Source organism: Aptenodytes patagonicus, chromosome 5, assembly GCF_965638725.1.
Source record: "Aptenodytes patagonicus chromosome 5, bAptPat1.pri.cur, whole genome shotgun sequence".
In the NCBI taxonomy this organism is placed as follows: domain Eukaryota; kingdom Metazoa; phylum Chordata; class Aves; order Sphenisciformes; family Spheniscidae; genus Aptenodytes; species Aptenodytes patagonicus.
The window spans coordinates 50,192,378-50,211,466 of NC_134953.1; the positions used below are offsets into that span (position 1 = coordinate 50,192,378).

Genomic DNA, 19,089 nt, shown 5'->3' on the forward strand with positions numbered 1-19,089 from the left:
ATTGTAACTTAACAAATCTGGTCTTTTTTTAACTCAAGTTTGAGGGAGGATTTTATTTAAATAGGAATGACATTTTCTCTCAATCTGCAGAAGAATCAACAGTGACTAGGTGACTTATAAAGGATGTGCTTATATAAATATTTACATAACGTAATCATCTAGTAACTTTCTTTGGAAACTTGCAAATAAAGCCATACTACTTGTAGCTGTAGTTCTGCGCAGTCAGAAATCATGAGCCAGTCACCGGCAGGTCATCTTCCACTTGATTTGAGCTGCATAGACAGTTCAGCTGCACTTTGAAACGTCCTGTTGCGGTATTTATTACATCCTCTTATTTTTGCTTTAGAAAACATTGCTCAGCATCCGTGTTCTGCTTTTGCATCTTGAAAGAATGGCAGTATTTACTCTATTGCTGCTACAGAAAGAGGTATGCATAATTTATCTCACAAATATGCTGGATGAAACTGGAACATTTACGGTGTGCTAATATAGCATTAAAATAATTTTTGAAATATATGTACAGACGAGACAGTTGCAGAAGTGAAGACTGAATGGCACTTCCCTCACCCAGCCTTCTCGTTTGAACACACAGAACACGTACACACCTATCCCCTTCACAACCCTGCAAAACCAGCGACATCACAAACGTGAGCATACGTCTTCAGGAGCATTGTACGTTAAGATACTGCCATCAGGTTTATTGCAGACGTCAGTATCGCCTTCCTCGATCCTGCCTTTTTCAGTATGTAGAAATCCTTTAGAATTGGTAAAAGGGCCCCTATTTACTCGTTTCCAAATTGGTCCTAAACCGCTCGCTGCCCTGGTAAGCATCTGTGCGGCGGTTACAGAAGATGTCTGTCCACCGTCGAAAGACGGGAAACCAGGCACGCACAGGCGCGTACCGTTTCAAACACAACCGTAACACAGCGTGCACGAGGGTTACACACCGCGGGCACTTTTTACCGGGAGCACCCAGCACTCCTCCCGACCGCCGCCGGAGCGAGCTGCGCGCCGACGGCCTGCGGAGCGGAGCCACCACGCTGTCCCTCCGGCGGCCCCCGCTGGGGGCGGGGAGCCCCCCCGGCTCGGGGCTCAGCCCTTCCGCCCGCTCCGGCACGGAGGAGGCAGCGCCCGGGACCTCGCGGAGGGTCACCCGAGGCGGGGGGGACCCCGCCGGCTGCCCGAACCCCGGCGGCGCCGCCGCCCGCGCCTCGGCCCCTCAGGTGGGGGAGAGAAACCGCCCGGCGCGGCCGGACCGCCTGCGTGAGCGCGGCAGCGGGCCGAAGCCCGCCCGGAGGGCTCGCCGGGCCCAGCCTCCCCTCAGGGGCCGCCCCCGCGGGGCCCCGCCGGGCTGGGGGAGGCCGCGGCCGAGGGGGCGGCTCGGCGCGTCGGGCGCTCCCTCATTTTTTTCACTGGAGGGCAGCCTCGGCGCAGCCGGGCCGCGGGACGGCCGCTCCCCGCCGCCCGGCCCTCCCTCGGCCTCCTCCCGCCGGGAGGCGGCGCGGCGGCGGCAGGCTCCGGCGGCGGCGGCGGCCCCGCTCCCGCGGCGGGGCGGCGGGGGGGCGGGGGGGGTTGCGGGGCGGGGAGGGGGCTGGTGGTCGCGCGCGGGCCATGGCGGGCCGGCCGCTGTACCACGTGACGCCGCGGCGCCCCCTCCGCGCGCAGGCGGCGGCGGGAGGTGACGCGGCGGAAGCGTCGGGCGCTGAGACCGCCCCGCGGCGGGGCCGGCGGGAAGTGAGGTTCGCGGAGCCGCCCCCGCCGCGGGAAGGCGGCAGCTTCAGTCCCGCGCGGCGCGGAGAGACGGCGGCGGGCGGCCGGGGCAGAGGGCGGCGGCGGCGGCGGCGCCGCGGGGCGGCAGCGGGCAGGATGGTGGGGGGGAGCGACGGGCAGCCTCCGCCGGACGTCACCGAGCTGAAGCGCAGGCGGAAGAGCACCCGGTTGGCGGCGGCGCGGGCGGAGGAGGCCGAGGCGGAGGCCGCGGCCGAGCCCGGCCCCGGCCCCGGCCCTGGCCCTGAAGGGGCGCTGGAGGGTGAGCGGCGCGGGCGGGCGGGCGCGCGCGGCGCCCCGCGGTGGATCCCGCGGTTGAGGGTGCGGTGGGGCGGCGCGAAGCGGGGCGGGCGGGCGGGCGGTATCGCCTTCTCCTTCCCCGCGGCCGCCCTGCCTGCGGGGCAGGGAGGCAGGGGCAGCCCGGGGGGGTGTTGAGACGGGGTGCCCTGCCGGACAGCCCCGCTGGAAATACTGGGGTGTCCCAGTGAGTCTGGAAGGGGTGTTCGGCGCTCCTGGAAGGCTGTCAGGCCGGGGTCCGGTGGGCTTGAACTGAGCTGCCCGGCCTTGCCGCGCCCTTCCCCTGTTTCTCGTTTCAGGAGACGAGCGTCACTTTGGGAATCCAGGCTCCTTGACTCGGCCCCCTATAAAAGCATGTAGATCGGCAGGTAGGTTTTAACTCTGAGAGGTTACTGTGCGCACCACTTGCAAAGGTGCTGAAATGCACAAGACCGGAGGAAATGGAGTTTACTGGGTTTTAGCTCCTTTGCAGGTTTTACCGTGGTTCTGGCATACAGGTGGGGGAATCCCCCTGCGGTTTTTATTCCATACATAAGAGCTTCTCTGCCTTCCAAAAGGATGGGTGCATGTAGAGCACGCTGAAGCCCTTAGGTGGCTGTTTTACCTAGTGCCTCACTTGGAATAGTATTTTGTCACAGCATTAAAATGGGGAATAACTGATTTTACTGACACTGCTTGATTTTTAAAGGCTGAATTTAAATAAGCTATCTTGAGCTGCAAAAACAGATTGCCGTAAGACTGCTCCGTACAGTGAGCAGCATTGGTTATGAGGAGGTGCATAGTTGGGGCTTGCCCGTCCTTTCTCTGAAGCACCAAGCATACATTGGTACTTGCTCTTGGACGCTGTTGCATTAGCTCTGTGTGGCACCTTCTTGTTTCTTTAGTTGATGAACACTGTGTTCTTCTCAAAACTTAGGAGAGATGCTAACTTTGTGTAATACAGTCACGTGGCTTTAGCCTGTCATTCCATCAGAAAACTGCAAGCAAATTGTCTGTTTCCTTCTCCTTTAGTCTGTTGGTCTGTTTTGAGTTGGACTGTATACATTATTAGTATGTGGCAATTCTCACATGGATGAGTTGGGCTAGCCTGAGACTATTCTCCATTCCCATCTGTATTCTTGCGACAGGGCTGTCACCAAGCTCTTGTTACAGCTGCAGTGCGTGGGCCTAATTATGTGGCATTGTCCTTAAAAATGGCTGCCAATATTATGCTTCAGAAGCAGAATTTCCAGGAGGCGTGGAAAAATCCTACCTTGAGGGAGGAAGAGAGAGGCTACGAGTATTTCTTTGCGAAAGTACAAAGGTTTATCTGTGAAAAAAGCTGTGGGAAGCTGTTACTCCCAAAGATGGCTAACAGGATACTGACATGCTTAGTATTTTAAATGTGGCTGGGTTTCTTTAGGAGGTACAGCTGAGTGGTTTTTTGTTAATGTAGACGTCTCTAAAAATGAGGTTGGAGGGAGAGATGTCTTTCCCCCCACCTCCCCGAGCTCTTAACAGTGGTATTTGATTACAGTCACAACAGGCATAAAAGTACGATGTTAAAGAGACCCTAATGCTTTATATAGGAGCGAAGGAGTAATTTTCCCCCTCACAGTCCTCCCACCTGTAGTTATACAGTATTGGGTTTTTTTCTGCAGAGTTTAGGGCAGACCAGGGGGAACGCAGGTCTGTGAGGCAGCGGGACAAGCAGGGTGGATTTTTATAAGGGCATAATTGTCATGCTTCCCTGAGAGCAGAATGGAAGCAAAACCACAACTTGAGAAACTGGTTTCTGGCTTCTGCTTAGAGGTTTTAAATATAGATTAGGAAACTTGCTTCTAGAGCTAAAAAGCTTTGAGAGCCTACAAACCCTGCCTCGAATCAGGCATCTTCTAGATCAACAAGCTAAAGCAATCTCTGTTGAAGTTGTCTTAAAATATGCAAGTAGAGTGTACAACTGTACGAGTTAAAGGCAGGCACTAGGTGGTTTTGGCACTCGAGTTTGTGCTGTCTGTAGTTGCTGTGGAACACTGCAGCAAATGTGTCGCAGGCTTATCTCTGTGTTGGGAAAGAGTGAACCCACAGGCATAGATATGTACCAGACTTAAAAGAACAAGTTCCACTATGTTAAAATAGTGGCTTTGTATTTTGGTTTATAAACCTGTAGTTTATGAACTCGCAGATTTCTAATCCCTTTGATTAAACCGGCGTATGAAATGGGGATAGTAAGAAAATCACTCTCTTGGCAGGTGACCGTGCAGAAGGTGACCAGCTAGCAGATTTAAGGTGGATTGGAAAATCCTCACTAGCTGCCTGGGAGGCAGGAATGATCCTTTGGCTAGGAGGCTTAAGGCCTTGTAAGGAAAGAACAGGCATGTCTGGACTGGAATTTATATTTTTATATATATTTAGGAAAGTTAAACTTCATAAAGGGGGAGTTTGCTTTTTTCTTTAGGGGGTACTATGTGTGTTGTCTGCTTGCACGTGTGTGCTTGTCTCTTCCTGTCTGTTGGCGATAACCCACTGTTACAGAAGGTGCTGATTCACAAGCTGTCTTCATGTGAGAAATTAAGTTGTATATGTTTACATCTTTCCTTTTTACAACAACTTTTAAGAACACTTTGAGAGACAGAGTAGTGATTGATGCAAAGAGGGGGAGAAGAATTAAAAAGTATAGACTGCATGAGTAGCAGTCCATCTCTTTAGATTCATAGATCTTTCTGGTCTTGTGATTACTAGCCACGGCTGCTAGTAAGATTTTTCCTTGCAAAACCTCAGTACATAGTGAAATATGACTATGTTGTTTGGCATTCCTGAGGATCAAGTACTTTGGTGAGTATCTTCATTCTTAGCTTGGTGGGAAATCAATCATTTAACAGGCTTTTAAGATTGTTTTGAAAATAATAGTATCCTACTCACTGTGCGCAAATACTTTACTGTTGTACTTGTGACTTAATATCTTAGTTTAAAACTTAGCTTTCTCCGTTGTTTGTGTTTTGGGTTGTTTGGGTTTTTTTTTTTCTCCTTTGTATGCTTCACATACACAGACATTCTAAAGCTACCAGAATGTATTAGAAAAAGGCTATGTTTTCTTTTCTTGAAGTAAAATTAATAAACACTAGGTGGCAAGCTGTGTGTTGTCCTCGTGCATATGGTAAAAGAGCTATAGAAACACATTAAACCCTGGGAGAACCCAGTACTGTTAAAAGAATAAAAGGGCCTGGTGTAAATGTTACAGAGGAAAAGTTCTACCAATTGTATTTTTCCCTTTGCTGTTTCCTCTGCTTGTGCCCTTCAGCTTGATTGCTGTGTCATGGTCTCTGTTCCACAGCTGTACTACAGCTTTCTTTCCATACCCTCCTTGAATCTGGGCAACCATGTGGTTGCACTTTATCCTTTCAAAACTCTTCTCCTGCTGTTCTGCTTTTGACTGGCTTTCCAGCCCTGACCTTTGCTCTGTGACTCCTGTCATCTTTCAGGGCTTTATTCTTTCTAGTTAGTAACATTAACTAAGTTGGGTTTCAGCATCTGAATGGCTGTGTAATTTGGCAAACAACCTAGAGGTGTTGGTTTAGATTCTTCCCAGCTACCTGAGGGGGTTAAGTTAGGAGCATAGGTGCCCTAGATTGCCTTTATAGTTAATATGAGAGAGAGGGAGAAAGAGACCCAACTAAAGGATGGCTTGGACTACATAAAAAGGGGACTTACATTCTATATTTGCTTCTCTCTCTTTTCCCCTCTGCCTAATACTATGGAAGACAGCACAATTATTGTTTGTAAGTTGTGTGCCCAAAGCTGTGGGAAAAATTCTCTTTACTCCCATGCTTGTGTATTTACTAGTTTACACTGAATCCCTCTAGTGTAAGGCATTTCTTGGCTGTTAGCATTTGGTGTCTTGATGTCTGTTTTTTTCTTTTCCCCAAGTGTTTTTAAGCCAAAGACTCCTAAAAAAAAATTAAAAAAAGGTGTGTGGTGGTGTAGACAGCTATATTTGTAGTGAACTCAAATTTACAGTAAGCTTTTCAAGTCTTAGTTGCTTTTGGTTACATTTTAAGAAAGTAACTCTTGGGAGATCACAACTTGAAAATCACTGATGTAGATCATGTATGTTCTGAAACTGTATCTTGGTCCTTTAGTTTTGTGATGTTATGAGCACAAATGATACTGCATCTATACCAGTCCTCTTTTATTTTCTTTTTTGCCTCCTGACAGGCAGTTCTTCAATTTCCTTTCCTCAAGAGAATCCAATAAAGGAAAAAGCAAAGGCTTATGACAGTAACAAACCCGATAAACCAGCAGGGCATCAACCAAACATTTATACGCCGTTAAAAGGTAACAACACTAGTTTTATCAGTACCTTTTCCATGATGTAACAAACGATTGCTTACATGTGCTAAAATCACATTCTTTCAGTTCTATTACAAAAGGGAGAGTTGTTGAGTTGAAATCTGAATGGGTGAAGAATTTAAAAAAAAAAAAAAATTTTCAGGGTGTACTCCTGCCTGTGAGTCAAATTAAAACTGACTGTAGTATGAGAGTCATCTGCTTGGCTGTAAAACCTTGAAGTTCAAGAAAGCACAGTTTTAAACTTTCATAAATACATAGCTGTCTGTTTTTTGAAAAGCAAAACAAAAAGATGAGTAGTATCATACCTGCCTCAAAAACTGTTACGAGAGTGGATCTTTAATTGCCTCAGGCAAAGCAAAGCAAAACTGTTCTTTTTCTAGAAAGATGAGTTACTTTTGACTTTAGCAGAGGGAAGCTGACTATACCAAGTGATTTCAAAGTGAGGGAGCACTTTTTCTGTTCATTGCTCAAGAGATTTTTCTCGATGTGTGTTACAGAAGCAATAGGGAGATACAGTGAGGAAGAAAATATGGGATACTTGTTAGCCCAGCAGAGGGTAGTTATGTTACTACAGGTGATTTGAATACATCCAAATAGATATACTATGTAAGGGAGGTTTTTAGGAGAGCTGGTAACTGGTCAGAGTGTGAGGTAGTGGCTTGCGTTCATTTGGTCAGTAACAGTCCTAATCACACAGTGTTTATGGGAGAGCACTGAAAGCAATTGTGAGCACAAACTGGCAAAACACAGACGTGAACCAGGTAGCTGAGATGTGCAGAAGAACACATCTATGCCAGCCTGCTGTTTCCCAGGAGCACATGCAGGCATTTTGCTCAGGCAGCTAAGAACACGCCCGTGTTTGCTGGAGTCCCCCCTGGTCTGATAGCAGGGTTGTTAAGGTGGTAGCTTTACACTCTTTATTTTTGTTTTTCCCTCCTGCTGAATAGTTTTGGTTTCAGAAGTGACGAATCTGGTACCCTCCATTAGCAATCAAATAACGCTGCTAATTGCCCATCCTTTGCATTTTATCATTATCGCATCATTACTTTTTTATAGAAAAAACAGGGTAATTTTGTGTCATATTGGGAAAAGCAGGGTGAGGGGCCAAATTAAGCCCTTCCTATTAGGTGATAGTAGCTTTCTCCATCTACAGAGGGAGTAATGTATTAGGTAATAGTAGCTTTCTCCATCTAAGAGGCTGTCATATGGCACAGGCTTGGTTTGGCAGCACAGCATATACTCCTTCCCTAGGAGTATATGAAACCTTTGAAGATTTCATAGGAAGAGCTAAAAGCATGTACAGCTTGTCTGTCTTATTCTGACCTCTGATGTGATAACCAAGTTCTTTCATTGGTGCTTTGGTTTCAGAAAGAAAGGCTGACTTCCTTGAGAAAAATCAAGAGCGCCGCTCAGTTACATTACAGAGTAAGTTGAAAAATAGATACCTAGTCTTTCCCTGTAATTAAGTGAAAAGTACAGAATTCTTTTCCTTCCCTCTGCTTATGGTTTTTCTTGTGCCCTGGGACACTCTGTCTGGGAAGGTGGAAAGAGACCCAGGAGGCAGATCCAAATGGAAGCTGGAGAAGGCAGCACATTCCAGAGCCAGAGCCCTTCTATGAGGTTATTCCACTTGCTGACCACAGAAAATGACCCACCTTTTTTTTTTTTTTTTTTTCTTTTTTGGCTGGGTTAGGAAATGGAGTTGACTATGGGACAATCAGTTAAGTGCAGAGCATGTACTAGTGGCATTGTGGGGGTGAGCTGAGGAAGGGAACAAAACCTTCACCTTTTGGTAGCAGTGAATGTTAATTAGTTTGTACACATCACCTTCCCTTCTAGGCTTTCCCTGCATAATGGTGGCCTGCTATGATTGAATTAGTTGTCTTATACTCCTGGAAAGGAGCAGCATTTTTGTTTCCTGGCAAACTCCAGTCTGTTCATCTAATGACCAGTTCCCTGTGTTTCAGATTTTTATCTTTAGTTGTTTTTGTGGATTTGTTGGTTTGGGTTTTTTTTCCTCTTGGAAGAGTACTTGAAACAAGAGGGGAAAAAAAATGTTCTGAATTCTTAGTAGCCTTCTGTTCTTAATGTCTTGGTGCTTGTTTCTATCCTGAACAGGTATAGATAAACAAAGTCTCGTAGATCAGAACTTAATCTGGAGAACCTAGGTGGGTTGTTTGGGGTTTTGTTTGTTTTTTTTTTTTTGAAAACCACAGTGCCTTCTGGGAGAGAAGCTTGTCTTGTGGTAGCTGCACATCTGTGAAACGCCTTTGAAAAATGAATTGATGCAGGGAGTTCTCGCTAGTCTGGTCCTTTTTCTTTCCTGTGCCAGAAGTAATAGGTGCCACAGGATTGACCAGTTGTGTCTTCGGTGAAGAACTTTGGAAAATCACTTGAAACTCTGAAAGCTCTAAGGCGTCTGCAGAAGTTACGCCTTTTGAATTAGGCAAGACAAATAATTTGCTTGGCCTTCATGCAAATTGTATTGTAAATAAGGCAAGATTCTTAGGTAGGATAGGATCTGGTTTTAGACTGTTTATTGAAATATTTTTTCCTTTAGGGTATGAATCACAGCTGTCTCCTAAATATGAAACCTAGTCTCTGCAAACAGGGCTACATTGTAAAATATTACAGAATTGAGGTGATTTTGATCTGTTAACTGTTAGAAGACTTACATAAAAGCTTAGCCAGTTACAAGCTCCATGTCTGTTGCCCTATCGGGGCAGGGGGGGTTGAAATTACAGAATAGAGTAGCTCATTAAGCCAGTTAAGCTCCGGCTTAAACCAGAGCTGCTTTTAGCACCTTCTGTGATTACATTCATACAGAAACAAGGTTATAGAATTTATTTTAGTCTTCTTGAAATAACTACTGCAGGGTGTTTGTTCAATTTATTCTCAATAGTGCCATTGACAGTATCCTGATATGGTTATTAAAGAGCCTTCAGCTTTGAACCAGTTGCTGTAGTTCACAAGGATCCACAAATTCTCATGTCTTTTTAATTAACTGACTAAATGCAGAAAATATGCTGACCAATAATTGCACTGTATGTATTCATACTGGTCTCTTGGGAAAGCTGTTCATAACACTCTTTTATGGATAATGTCTCTTGTACTTTGCTGTCTGAGCCCATTTAAATAAATAGACCAAAAGTATATTTTGAAGTTGAAAGCTTGCATTTTGCTTTAAAAGCACAATTCATCCCAAGAAACTGACTGCTGGTGAAGCAGGCCTCTGACCCAAGCTAGATGGAGAGGGAATATGAGACTATGCCTTTAACATAACGCTTTGCTTTTGCTACTTATAGCTTGCATTAATGTTGTTTTTCTAATATGTGTGCTAACTGAGCTTCCATTTTTTCTGTCCCTCAAATTCCTGAGCAGAATCAGGAAACTTAATTGGGACATGGGATCCTTGTGCAGAAAATAACAGGTTGTTAAATCTCTGTCGTTTTGTCATCTTGTACTTGAAATGCCTCTGGTTTTATTTGCGTAACTTTTCAAAAGTTAAAAATCTTCGGGGATGATTTGTGGTAGGTTGGGGACTTGTGCTTTTTATGCAAGATTCTCAAGATGGCTTAAGAACTGACATTTGGCAAAGAGCGTAGATGGAGAGTTGGTTGCCAGTTGAATAGGACTTCTCAGGCTAGTAATAGCAGCGAAGGTGTCATTTTCCTTGTTCAAGACGAGCCTTGCTTGAGCACAGGAGGGCGAATGATGCAGAAAAGAACAGAAAGCCCCATACTTGATGCAGCCCTACCCGGGATGAGGTTACAGCTTCGTCTTTGCTCCTGCTTAGAAGGACTACGTTTGCTTCAACAAGGTGTTATGCAAGGGTGCTTTGTTAACCTTCTTGTAAGCTTTCTAGAAGTTTGTATGTAAAAGCATAACTAAGAACAGCTTTTCAATGAAAATGCTGCAGTTTGGTGACTCCAACTCCCTGCCAAATTCCCCACTGGAAGATTGATTATATAATTGTTGTCTTAGTATTTTTCTCATGTTCCTTTCTTAATCTCTTAACAGGCAGAAGTGAATTTCGAGATCAGCCCAGTATAGGGAAGCAGTCACAGCCTTTGGCCAAAAGTAAGACTTCTGCTTTCGCTTCTACTTCGTGCGTGTGTTATATTTAACCATTTTCATGCCTGTCCAAGTATTAGATTTCCTGGTAGCTGGTGTTAAACTGAGGGTCCTTGCTAGAACAGATGACTTGCTTGCTAGGGCATGTGTTTTCAGCACGAAGGAAGGAAGGAGGAGTCTTGTATAATAGGTAACATTTCCACCTGCATTTAAGGCCTTCCATCTGTAGGGTTTACAAGATTTGCTGCAAGATTAAAACTGAGGCAGGCCTAGTGGTGTTCTTATTTAACAGCTGTTGTGTTGCTGTCCTGATTAAAGTTATGATATAAAAAGGTAGCATAAGGTATACAGTTTGTTCTTGTTTCCAGGGAGGTTGGTATATTTTGTCACTAATTTTACTGGGAACAGAATCAAGCCTTATGCTTGTAGTAGGTCAAACAAGTGTTAATTTAACTGTTCAAATACAAAACCAAATCAAAATATCTGATATTCTATATGCTTCCTGTGCACTGTTTGCTGCATGTACTCTTTGTGAAGCTGACTGATCCGATCCAAAGACCACAAACGTTTTCTGATAGTGTTGATCACCAGTGTTTGAGATGCAAATACTGCTGCAGAAACTATTTTTATCCTTATAGGTATAGTGAGGAGAAATAACACAGAAACCATTCTGGTGATGCTAGGTTTTGTATAGGGCTTTTTCTGCTGAGCCTAAATGTAGGAAAAAGCTTGACCTTTTTCAGAACTGTTTTAAGCTTTTAGTTTGGATTTGATTAAATAGAGTGGAGTATTGATAAACTTTCAGAAGAGCTCCTTTTTCAGAAGAATGCAATTTCTTAGTCAAGCTGGAAATGTGTAAAAATGTCCTTTTTTAACGCTGTCACTTCACTAAGTTACTAAAGAAGTTCAAAGTTGTTGGTTGTTTTGGTTTTTTTTTTCCTAACTAGGACATCTTCTTTATGCTCTTCAACTATTGTACCAGTAGCTTAAGAGTGGGATGAGTTCATTGAATTCTACTGTTTCCTTTTATTTTTCTCTCACTTGTTGACTTCTGATTCCTTTTAAAACATTGCTTTCTTCCTGTTTGGTCCTCCTTTCTGTAGGTGATGGTGAATCGCAGAGTGGATTTCACAAGAGCTGGACTTTGTTACTGGTTCTGTTAATTGGTGTCCCATTGCTCTATGTCCTGTGGAGTGGAATACCAAGTCTTATGGATGCAACTTTGTCAAGTAGAGATACTCAAATTCTGCAAGCATTTCGGGCCCAGATGAAGAAACTAAAAAATACTTACCAAAGTCAGGACCCCAATCTGTGGAAAAGAACCCACGTGTTCCTTGAGAAACACCTTAATGCTTCCCATCTGCATTTGGAGCCAGCCATCTTACTGTTCACAGCTGGCCAAGAAGCTGAGAAAGCGCTCAGGTGCCTAAGTAACGAGATTGCCGATGCTTTTGCCTTCTCCCAGAATGCTACTACAATCAAAATTAATGGGGCAGACAAAGCCATATTGGATAGTGACATTGTCAAGCTGGAGGTAGATAACGAGCTCAGCTCTGGGTTCAGAGAAGGCAAGAAAGTAGCAGTGGTGCATCGATTTGAGTTACTGCCTGCAGGCTCCACCTTAATCTTTTACAAGTACTGTGACCATGAAAACGCAGCATTTAAGGATGTGGCTCTTCTGTTGACAGTTCTCCTGGATGAGCAGTCGCTGAGAAAGAGCCTCACCTTGCAAGAAGTTGAGGAGAAAGTCCGGGATTTCCTCTGGGCGAAGTTTACCAGTTCAGATGTTCCTAGTTCTTATAATAGCATGGACACAGATAAGTTGAGTGGACTATGGAGCCGTATATCTCATCTTGTGTTGCCTATTTGGCCTGAAAAGGGCCTCCCCGTGGAGGGATGCACATAAAAGTTATTGGAGAAGACTCGGGAAAGGAGGAAGACAGAAAATGTATGTTGCAATGGCTGAACAGGGAAGAACTTACTGCGGCTGCTGAGTTCAGGCAGCATACAGTCTTTTCTGGGCAGAGAAATTCCACCAGCTGGCAGGGTTGTTTCTGCTAAAGTAACTGGGACTTCTCTAAATCAGCTGCAGAATGTAAGCAAGGAACTTGCTGGTTGTTGGTAAGTTGTGTTCAGTGACTTATTCAGGCTTGGTGTCCTGGAGCTGGAAGTAAGTGTCCACTAGTGCAGAACCACTCATCTGCTTCTGACGCTGTCTTGGTGCACTATTGGCTTTGCTATGAGGATCCTTTTCTGGTGGTGCATAAAGCTGGTATCGCATTTGACAAGGTAGTAGGATGCAAAAACATCACCTTCATCTGCCAGAATTGCTTACTTTTCTTCTAATGTAAGAAAAAACATAAACATAAGAAAAAACATAAACTGAAAATGCTGATAAAGTGATGGGAGTATAAGCACAAGCTTTTTCTTGATCCATGTGATCACAACATAGATGTCAGCTGTCTCTTGCAATTCCTAGAAATGGCAAAATTGCTTGAAAGATTTGTGATTTGTAGGGAACCTTTCAGCAAGCATTTCTTCCTTAAATGACCCTGCCCCAAACAGTTCCGGAGAGTGAGAAAAGCTGAGGTACAAAAGGATTGCTTAATGTTAGTAGTACTGATGTCAGTTAAATAATGCCTCAGCATCTCTTTGCCTCGCTGCTTCCAGGAATTCTCTGCTCTTTGTCAAAGTTCTGCAAGTCTTAAAATTTTGGGGGAAATGATAAAATGTCAGCCGTGTGTGTGTACTAAAGATCTGTGGCATCTCCTTTCCAAACAAAAGTTTAGGAAGACATAGGTAATTTCTCATTTTAATAAGATAATTATTTTTGCATCAAAAGAATTTATTTATTTGTGGTACTTGGTATCCTAGAAAAATAACATTTCTTCACGTGTCTGCATATAACCTGCTGCTTGCTGTATAAGCTTCTAGTGAAGAAGAGATTTGTAATGCATGTTTTTAAAATACATTTTTTTTAGTGTGCCTCATGCAGAGAATCCCACACCACACTAAAAACATGTACTTGTTTCTATTGTAAGTATTTTGCGTAAAAAATAGAAGAATTGCAGCACTTCCATGTCATTGCTGTTAGTGTATGCTCTTGAACTATTGGTCCGTGTGCATTTGGTTTTATTGAGTATGAAGGAACGTGCGAAGACTGCTCTCAAATTAATAAGATGTTTTCTTGTAACAGCTGAGAGATTAGTGGCTCTTGGACCCATCCTTTATTCACAAGCCCCTTGAGCTGTCCTGTTGCAAAAAGTCCTTCTTAACCAGGAAAACCTCTTGAGGTGCAGGAGCTTCTGGCTTCTTTGTGCAAGCAAAGGTTTGGGGTGTTAGGTGGAATGGACCAGAATCACCTTAAGCATTTAAAAGAACACAGTTTGAGAGACACAGAGCTGTGGTCACTTAAACCAGAGGTGGATTTTTTCTAACCACTGAGAGCCAGCAATGGATAATGCTTTTTATTTTAATGGGAAGAAATATAAACAGTAAAAAGACATGGAAGTGCTGCTGTTCTGGATGTTTAAGAATAGCTCAGGAAGGAAAAGATGGCATTTACATTTTGGACATTTCACTGGACGAATGATTTTTAAAAAAATAACTGTGACATATTTCCGAGTGTGTCCTGATAGCATATCTGTTTGTATATTATGTAAACTATTTTAGTAATCATTAAAAATAAATCTACTTGTTTGTTTTATAAGCTGTTTTAAGATTTGCCCATTTAATTTTAAGTGGTCAGACTTTTTTTTACGTTTAAGATTGTTCCTTTTACCTTTGACCAAATACAGATGCCTAAAATACAACCTTTGCAAAATTTAGAACTTTTAAGAATCTTGAGTGGGGTGATAGATACTGGGATGCAGATGCATGTATTTGACAATATCAGGGCTTTTCTCTGATGGGGCACAATTCAGGAAATTGTAATAGCTCTGAATTGTCTTTTACTTGGTGTTCTTGTACTATTCCTCAGTTCTGATTTCAGGTGGAACTAATGATAAGATATGGTTCACTTGTTTCATTAGTCCGATACAAGAGTCAGCAGCTGACAAAAGGGATGACTTCATTCTTGTTCCACTCCTAGCTGCATGTTCCTCTATCTCTGCTGTTACAAACTAGTACACTGTGAACTGACTGGAGGGACAGTCTTACTAAAAACTAGCTTAGAAAAAAAAGTATATACTTAGCAGAATTGGCAACCACAAAAAAGACTTAAGTTATGACATGGAAGCAGGAGATTCTATGCTCTTACACTAGTAAAACATACGTAATCCAAGTTACTTTCTGTTTCTAAAACTATGGGGTATTAAAGAGCTATCTTCCCCTGCTTCAAGATAAAATAGGAGGGTGCCTGGAAACTAAAGACTTGAATGTTCTACTTAGTGTTGTGCCAGACAAAGGAGAATCACTTTTTTTTGTTAACTGTAGGGAAAGTGAGGTGTATTTCCAAACACATGGTGTGCTGTTTAGTCTGGAAAAATAAATCAAAAGCAAGATGCTGTACACAGTAGCCCCTTCTGGAGGAGGGGGAAGGCTTGGGATTAGAAGACTATTCCTGCTGTTGAAGAAGTAGGTCCTTTTTGTAGCTGTGGCTTTGTCCTTAAAAGGCTCTCATTAAATATCCACAGGTACTTAATGCAGATCTCATTAAGTAACTCCTCCTCAGCCAGAGGTGAAGAGTAATGTCTGTCTGTGTTGCTCACAGGCAGCTGATTACTATCCTCTTTGTATAATTATTTCATTGCCTGCAGCAAACATGGCCATTTGATGTTTTCCAAACTGTAAAATACTTTGGCTTCTTCTAGAGAAATCTCACTTCTAAAGTTGAGCTGTCCCTAACTGTCAGCAGCTCAGCAAATTAAATAGTCTGCGACAGCAAAAATGTGCTTATGTAGAGCAAAGACACCAGGTCTGGCCTTGGGACTGAGAAGGGGATGTTTCTTGTTCTGTGAGCTTACAGCATACAAACTTTGGGCAGAACACGATCTTTGGGGAACAGAACCAGCTACACTCCAATTTGCAGACAAAATTTCCAGCACTGTGCAAACTGGACTGGAAAACGCAGTCAAACCGTTCCTTGAGTTGCGAGCAGACAGACACCTGCAGCTGGCGAGAGCCCCCTTGCAGGTAGCCAGCCTAGGCGGAAGGTGGAGTGTGGCCCTTCTTCTGCTACTCCTGCTGTTGCCTTTGAACACCTAGAGGATGGCAATACCCATATTGCCTTCAGCAGTGGATGTTGTAAAAGGGACTGAGAACAATGCGCAGCCCCGCCTGTTGTTACCTTGTCTCTCACACCCTGCTCTGAGTCATGTTGCGCTGAGCAGTAGAGTTTTGAGCATGCTAAGCAGGTTCGTTAAAAGGACTAATATTTTCCCCCATTTTTTTCACACCAACAAAAGCATTTGCTCATTTTCCACAAATTTAAAAAAAGTCATGGTTTTCATAACTTTTTTGAAAAATGTTTTGAACTAATAATTGATTCAGCTCAAACTGAGGGCAAAAGGCAAGGTGAGCTCCATGTTAAGGTAGGCATAAAAGTATTTGCTGTACAGACTGTAGCTATACAAACCATCTGCAGTGCAATCGCCAGCATGCTGTATTTAGGAAAAAAGAATCTGGTTTTGGAGGTGTGTAATGATACATGAACAACTTGCCAGATTCTGTGCTAAGACCCTGTTGCACAGCTGGAAAACTATGAGAACAAATCTGAAGTGATCCCTTTATTTTATAAGCTCAAATCATGCAGAGAACAATTTTTCATGCATTGTTTCTGCTGCAAGACAAACTGCAAAATTGTAGGAGTATGTAGAAGAAGAAGGGGGGGGGGTGTCCTGTAGTCCTCACAGCTGTCCTGTGTCCTGTTTTATTGTCAGCTCCTGACAGTTGGATTTATAATTGAATGCCTGGACAACCTCATTCCATGTCCAACAGGTGGAAGCACCCTTCCCCAAATTCCTCTGTGGCTCTTGGGAGCCACGTCAGTCAAGGAAAGGCGGGGGGGGGGGGGGGGGGGAAGAGAGTCTGGGGGGCTTTGGCTGCAATAGCCAGCTGCCCCTTTCTAATTTTAGAAGGGGTGTGCAAGAGTAGTATGGAGTGGAAAACTTTCCAAACCTCTCTCTTAAAGCTGCAATAACCAAGTTAGTGTAAGATGAGATTGTGGCTCTTTATGCTTAACTTACTGTCTGTCTCCATCCACCACTTTCAGTGCTTGGGCAGCGCTTGCTGCAGTTATCTCCATTGCTTTGCAGTTTAGTGAGCAGTTCATCAAACTGGAGTGTGTTCGATTCTTCCCTTTCTCTCAGCTGTGGCTGTTTGCAGGTAAACAGTTTATTTCTAATCTTGGAGAATTTCCCAAGATGATTGCATTTTCCATAAGAATGTCTTTCTCTTCTTTTTTCGTGTGATGTTTGCCTCTCAGAGCTTTATGTCCATCGGTAGGGAATCTTTTTGAAAAAGTAATCAAAAGTTTTACAATTAAGTTCCACTGACAGATACAGAGATTAAATAGAAGCCATATAGAAGCAAAAACAGTAGTTGCCTTTTAATTTTATTTGACTGACTGAAATTATTTTCATGTTTGAGAAAATCCTAATGCGATGCCTTGTTTGCCTGAAGATGAAAAGGAGGAGCGTGAAACTAGATTAACTGCTTCCGAGCAGAAAAGAGAAACTATGTTTAAAAGCATAATGAAAGAGGTAGTGCATTACAAAAGCGCTGAATAATTTCAATAGGCTGCGAATCCAGCAGTATTAAGCAGTAAATTTAAGCAAACACTAGGTGATGACAGGGAATGTAATAATTTAATTTGCCCTAGTCTGCAATCAGGGTTCCCATACACTGTAGCAATATTGTTCTTATTGACTGAAATTGTCATTATTATTACTTAGTCTTCTGCATTTGGGAGGAGCAAGTTTGCTCTTTGAGGACTTGGGAGGGAATTAGTCACTACTTACCACTTTTTCCCATTGGACCTGTGCTCGACTTCGGTGTTCACCTATTTTTTCCCTCATCTGGCAAAACAAAATCATTTTCAAAAGTTTAACTACTGACATCTCAAGCTTACCTCGTTTCAAAGGAGGTATGCTTATTCTGGAAAATACACTCTGTAATTAGTTTGTGTATGTAAAAGAGCCAAATTAAGGTTAAATGGGTATCCTGTAATTGTGACATGATTAAGTTCTGTGTTGCCTAAGCTTCACAGCTGTAATGGTCTCTCAGTGTTTAGGTGTTCCCAATATTGGAATAATTTATATGCAAAATGTTGACTATTCACAAGAGGAGAGGCTATGTAAAAATAGTTTAATCCTTTTTAGTTAAGAAAAAATAAAGGGGGGGGAAAAAAGCTCCAGTAGTTTTAGGGATCCTTTAGTGGTTGGGGTAGATAACTCTCTGCCCCCGTGCTCCCCCAAGAAATTTGGTATTTGTAGTCAAACAATCATATTAATGACTGAAAACCAGACTGGTGAAGTTGTAGACAAGCCCTGAAGGAGACATTCCCAAAATAACTGTAGGAAGATTTTCTTTTTTTCCTATTCTAATGGCTTTCCTTCTTCAGTGGAAATGATTTTGTTATAGTTGGATAACATCTTAGACCTATTTTTGAAATGTGGGTGGTTTTAATGCATCTTTGGGGTGGAATCTATGCAATAGAAGATAGTATAACAAACTCTTCCGGGTTTATAATGCCTGTTAGAAGTGAAATTAAGCTGGTGATACTCAATCATCTCTGTGAAGTTTTGCAAATGTTGTTTATTTAAACTTAAATTTGGCAACTGGGAGGCTGTAATCAGAGCTGCTTTCATTTTGCAAAAAACCCAATTATTTTTATAAAGATGACTTAGTTATGAATACAAATGACTAAAAAAAATGGTGCCCTAGTTTTGACTGGAGCTGCTTCAGGAATGCCAGCATCAGCGTTGGCACTGCTCTGCAGCAGTGGTTTAATAAACATTGCGAAGTCCTGTTCTTGCATCAAAACCGAGAGCTCTGCCACAGCTCTTTATTTTTACATGATTTGCATGTGGACTGAACCGGCAAGTCAAGCCTGCACAACTGGGGGGGGAAGCTTTGAAGAAAATATTGGAAAACGTTATTTTTTCTGAGGTTGAGGGAGGGTCTGGGGCCCAGAGAAGCCCGAGGGCTCGAATCTCCCCGGGCCTGGGGGGGGTGACTGGAGGCCCGGCGGGAAGCCTGGCCGCCCCCGCCCCGAGGCCGGCAGCCGCCGGCGGCCGCCTCGCCTGGGGCCAGGCGCGCCGCTGCGTGGGCTTCCCGGACACCATGAAAGGTGCGCTCGGCCGGCGCCGCCCTCAGTCCTTCCCGCCGCTCAGGGTGCACCTGCAGCGCGGCGCCGGGGCCGCGGCGCGCCGGGCTCCGCTCCTCACCCCGGCCCGGAGCCCGGCCTCGGCTTCAGCAAGGTAGGCGGGCTGCGGGGCCGCCGCGGTGCTGCTCGCGGAGGCGCCACGGGCGAGAGCCCCGCTGCTCGGCTGCGGCCCGCTGAGGCGGTGGGGCAGGGCGGGGAGGCCGCGCCGCACCCAACATGGCCGCCGGTGGGGACGGGGAGCGGCGGGACGCCGCCACGTTGGGAAGGTCCGCGGCGGGCCGGTTCTCGCGAGACTT

The 19,089-nt window shown here is 44.3% G+C and overlaps 2 protein-coding genes across 3 annotated transcripts in view; both read left to right on the forward strand.

Moving 5' to 3' along the window:
* Positions 1-1,611: 1,611 nt before the first annotated feature.
* LOC143161090 (torsin-1A-interacting protein 1-like) lies at positions 1,612-14,176 on the forward strand. The gene is made up of 6 exons (XM_076339677.1): positions 1,612-2,029; positions 2,364-2,432; positions 6,259-6,378; positions 7,762-7,818; positions 10,414-10,473; positions 11,571-14,176. The coding sequence occupies exons 1-6, from the start codon at positions 1,612-1,614 to the stop codon at positions 12,371-12,373; spliced, it is 1,527 nt and encodes a 508-aa protein (XP_076195792.1). The 3' UTR covers positions 12,374-14,176.
* A 2,563-nt stretch (positions 14,177-16,739) lies between these two features.
* CEP350 (centrosomal protein 350) overlaps positions 16,740-19,089 on the forward strand; it is an 82,843-nt gene continuing 80,493 nt past the window's right edge. Inside the window, exon 1 of one of the 2 annotated variants that reach the window (XM_076339679.1) lies at positions 16,740-16,791. The gene's annotated coding sequence lies outside the window, so the exon portion shown is untranslated. Of the gene's footprint in view, positions 16,792-18,828; positions 18,888-19,089 lie in introns of those variants that run through there. The other variant, XM_076339680.1, reaches the window with a different exon arrangement.

Bases quoted from the DNA above. Each gene is read 5' to 3' on its own strand.
- LOC143161090 (XM_076339677.1), top strand. From the start codon at position 1,612: ATGGCGGGCCGGCCGCTGTACCACGTGACGCCGCGGCGCCCCCTCCGC. The intron at 2,030-2,363 runs GTGAGCGGCGCG...TTCTCGTTTCAG, and splicing joins CCCTGAAGGGGCGCTGGAGG to GAGACGAGCGTCACTTTGGG. The intron at 10,474-11,570 runs GTAAGACTTCTG...TCCTTTCTGTAG, and splicing joins GTCACAGCCTTTGGCCAAAA to GTGATGGTGAATCGCAGAGT.